At 47.5% G+C, this 2,500-nt stretch overlaps 2 protein-coding genes across 4 annotated transcripts in view; both read left to right on the top strand.

Moving 5' to 3' along the window:
* The window catches only part of LOC141375224 (uncharacterized), a 1,770-nt gene extending 1,595 nt beyond the window's left edge, over nt 1–175 (top strand). The window contains exon 2 of the mRNA XM_087262494.1: nt 1–175. This exon is cut by the window's left edge and continues 938 nt beyond it. The gene's annotated coding sequence lies outside the window, so the exon portion shown is untranslated.
* Nucleotides 176–529: 354 nt separating this feature from the next.
* Nucleotides 530–2,500, top strand: part of ppp1cbl (protein phosphatase 1, catalytic subunit, beta isoform, like) — an 8,730-nt gene continuing 6,759 nt past the window's right edge. For 2 of the 3 annotated variants that reach the window (XR_015494599.1, XM_087258864.1), the window contains exon 1: nt 567–634. Coding sequence is in view for 2 of the 3 variants with exons in the window: in XM_087258864.1 (XP_087114990.1) it covers nt 583–634 (52 nt within the window). In the remaining variant the exon portion in view is untranslated. 3 annotated transcript variants of the gene reach the window in all.

Here is a 2,500-nt window from a genome sequence, read left to right as displayed (position 1 = left end):
TCACCTTCACCACCTTCATCACCTTCATCACCTTCACCACCTTCATCACCTTCACCACCTTCATCACCTTCACCACCTTCATCATCTTCATCCCCTTCATCACCTTCATCATCTTCATCATCTTCATCATGTTCCTGATCTTTATATATTAAATTTTCATTATGTTGATATTAAACTGCTGCTTGAGTGTTCACTTCACTAACAGCAGGATACTGCAGACACCAGTGTGTGTGTGTGTGTGTGTGTGTTTGTGTACGCTGGAAGAACTAAAAACTTCTGTAAAAAAAGAAATAACAGCAGCATAAAGCAATATGAGAAAGAAGGCTTGTGGGCAAATCATAAATCCAGAACACAATAAACAGCTGTAGTGTCTGTGTGTGTGCGCGTGTGTGTGTGCGTGTGTGTGTGCGTGTGTGGGTTTGTGTGTGTGTGTGTGTGTGTGTACCTCAGAGCTCAGGTTTACTGGGTGTTTGAGGCAACGCTGAAAGCGCGTGTACGCTGAAGGTCACGGGCTCGTGCATGCTTGTCGGGAGCGTGCAGCGCGCGCGTGAGGGCGGGTCTCCGTCAGTCGGTCAGTCAGTCATGGCGGAGGGCGAGCTGGACGTGGATTCTCTGATCTCCAGGCTGCTGGAGGGTGAGTAAAGCTCAGCTGCAGTTCTCCGGGGCTCCGCGGACTCCTCTGCCGCCTCCGTGGGCTCCAGCGCCGGCTTTCATCCACTCACACTCCGCGGCGGCGCGGCCTAGTGGGGGCGCTCGGCCCGCGGAGATCGGCAGTGCAGGCCTCGGGGAGCTAAAGGCAGATTATCAGCATTTCAGCCAGAAACCCGTCATTTAGGCAGATATGGGCTGAGTTTAGGACGGGTCCTTCAGGAGTTCTGGACGGGTCCAGCGCGGTGTGGCGAGGAGCGGTTGCAGTAACGCGTGTGATGCTGTCGTGTGTGTTAGAAAGTGTTCGTGTTGTTGTTTTTGTTGTGTACGTGTAGTAGTTCGTGTTGTTGTTGTGTTTGTGTAGTAGTTGTGTGTGTTGTGCAGCGCCTGTGTGTTGTCATATGTTTGATTGTGCGTTTGTGTGGTAGTAGTAGTCCGTGTTGTTGTTGTTGTTGTTGTGTGTGAGTGTAACGTTAGTAGTTGTTCGTGTTGTTGTGTTTTGTGTATGTGTATTAGTAGTTGTAGTTCGTGTTGTGTGTGTATGTGGTAGTTGTGCTTGTTAATAATTGTTTTGTGTTGTGCTTGTTTGTGTGTCTGTGCAGTAGTTGTGTGTGTTGTGCAGCTCCTCTGTGTTGTCATATCTTTAATTTTGTGTATGTGTGTAGTAGTAGTCAGTGTTGTTGTTGTTGCGTGTGTGTGTGGTAGTTTGTGTTGTGTTTTTGTGTGTGTGTGTAGTAGTAGTTGTTCGTGTTGTTGTCGTTGTTGTGTGTGTGTGTGTGTGTGTGTGTGTAGTTGTAGTTCGTGTTGTGTGTATGTGGTAGTTGTGCTTGTTAATAATTGTTTTGTGTTGTGCTTGTTTGTGTGTGCAGTAGTTGTGTGTATTGTTTAGCTCCTCTATGTTGTTGTCACGTCTCTGATGGTGTGTCTGTGTGTTTGTTGTCACGTCTCTGATGGTGTGTTTGTGTGTGTGTGTGTGTGTGCTGATGACGGTAGTGGTGTTGTTTAGTGATGTCACAGCCCTCTTTGCATGTTTAAAGTGAATAACTGTGTTTACAGACATTGTTTCTAACACACACACACACACACACACACACACACACACACTGCGCTCGAGGCTCAGTGAAGAGGCTCTACGGTGTCCACATCAGATTAGATGTACAGACGTGATTATAAAGTGTTCGTATAATATTAGCATTTATCCACCGTCCTGTGAACTGATGATCCTCCAGGTGATCCTCCAGGTGATCCTCCAGGTGTTGTGTTGAGCCGTATTCACTCTGTCTCCATTATTATCCTCTGCAGAAACTCTCTCTCTGTCTCTATATATATATATCAGAGTAGATCTGTCAGGCATTAGGTCATCAGACGCTTGAGAAATGAGTTTATTTCAGATTAACTCTGACGGCCAGCAACTTCCTGATTAACCTGAACATGGAGTATCATGAAGAGACGTCACGAGGAGACCAGATAACCCAGATGTGGATCAGTGGATGATGACACCGGCTGGAGGATATTCCATACAGAATCACATCAGGCTCAGAATCCGGCGTCATGCAGGACGAGTGTGTGAGGGATGCGGCAGGGCTGGGTTAGTGTGTGTGTGTGTGTGTGTGTGTGTGTGTGTGTGAGTGTGTGTGTGTGTGTGTGTGTGTGAGCGCTGCAGGTTCATCTCTGCTCTGTGTTAATGCTCTCCTCATTGTGCAGATCTGGAGTCTCTGCTGCTGCCGTCAGGAGGAACACATGAGGACCAGCTAATGTCAGATATACTGTAGAGCAGTGCAGGATCAGTGTGTGTGTGTGTGTGTGTGTGTGTGTGTGTGTGTGTGTGTGTGATTCTCCAGAGAACACAGTA

Source organism: Danio rerio, chromosome 7 (assembly GCF_052040795.2).
Source record: "Danio rerio strain M-AB ecotype USA chromosome 7, GRCz13ab, whole genome shotgun sequence".
Classification (NCBI taxonomy): Eukaryota; Metazoa; Chordata; class Actinopteri; order Cypriniformes; family Danionidae; genus Danio; species Danio rerio.
Note: the sequence above shows the minus strand (reverse complement) of the source record. Positions and strands in the feature narration are given on the sequence as shown.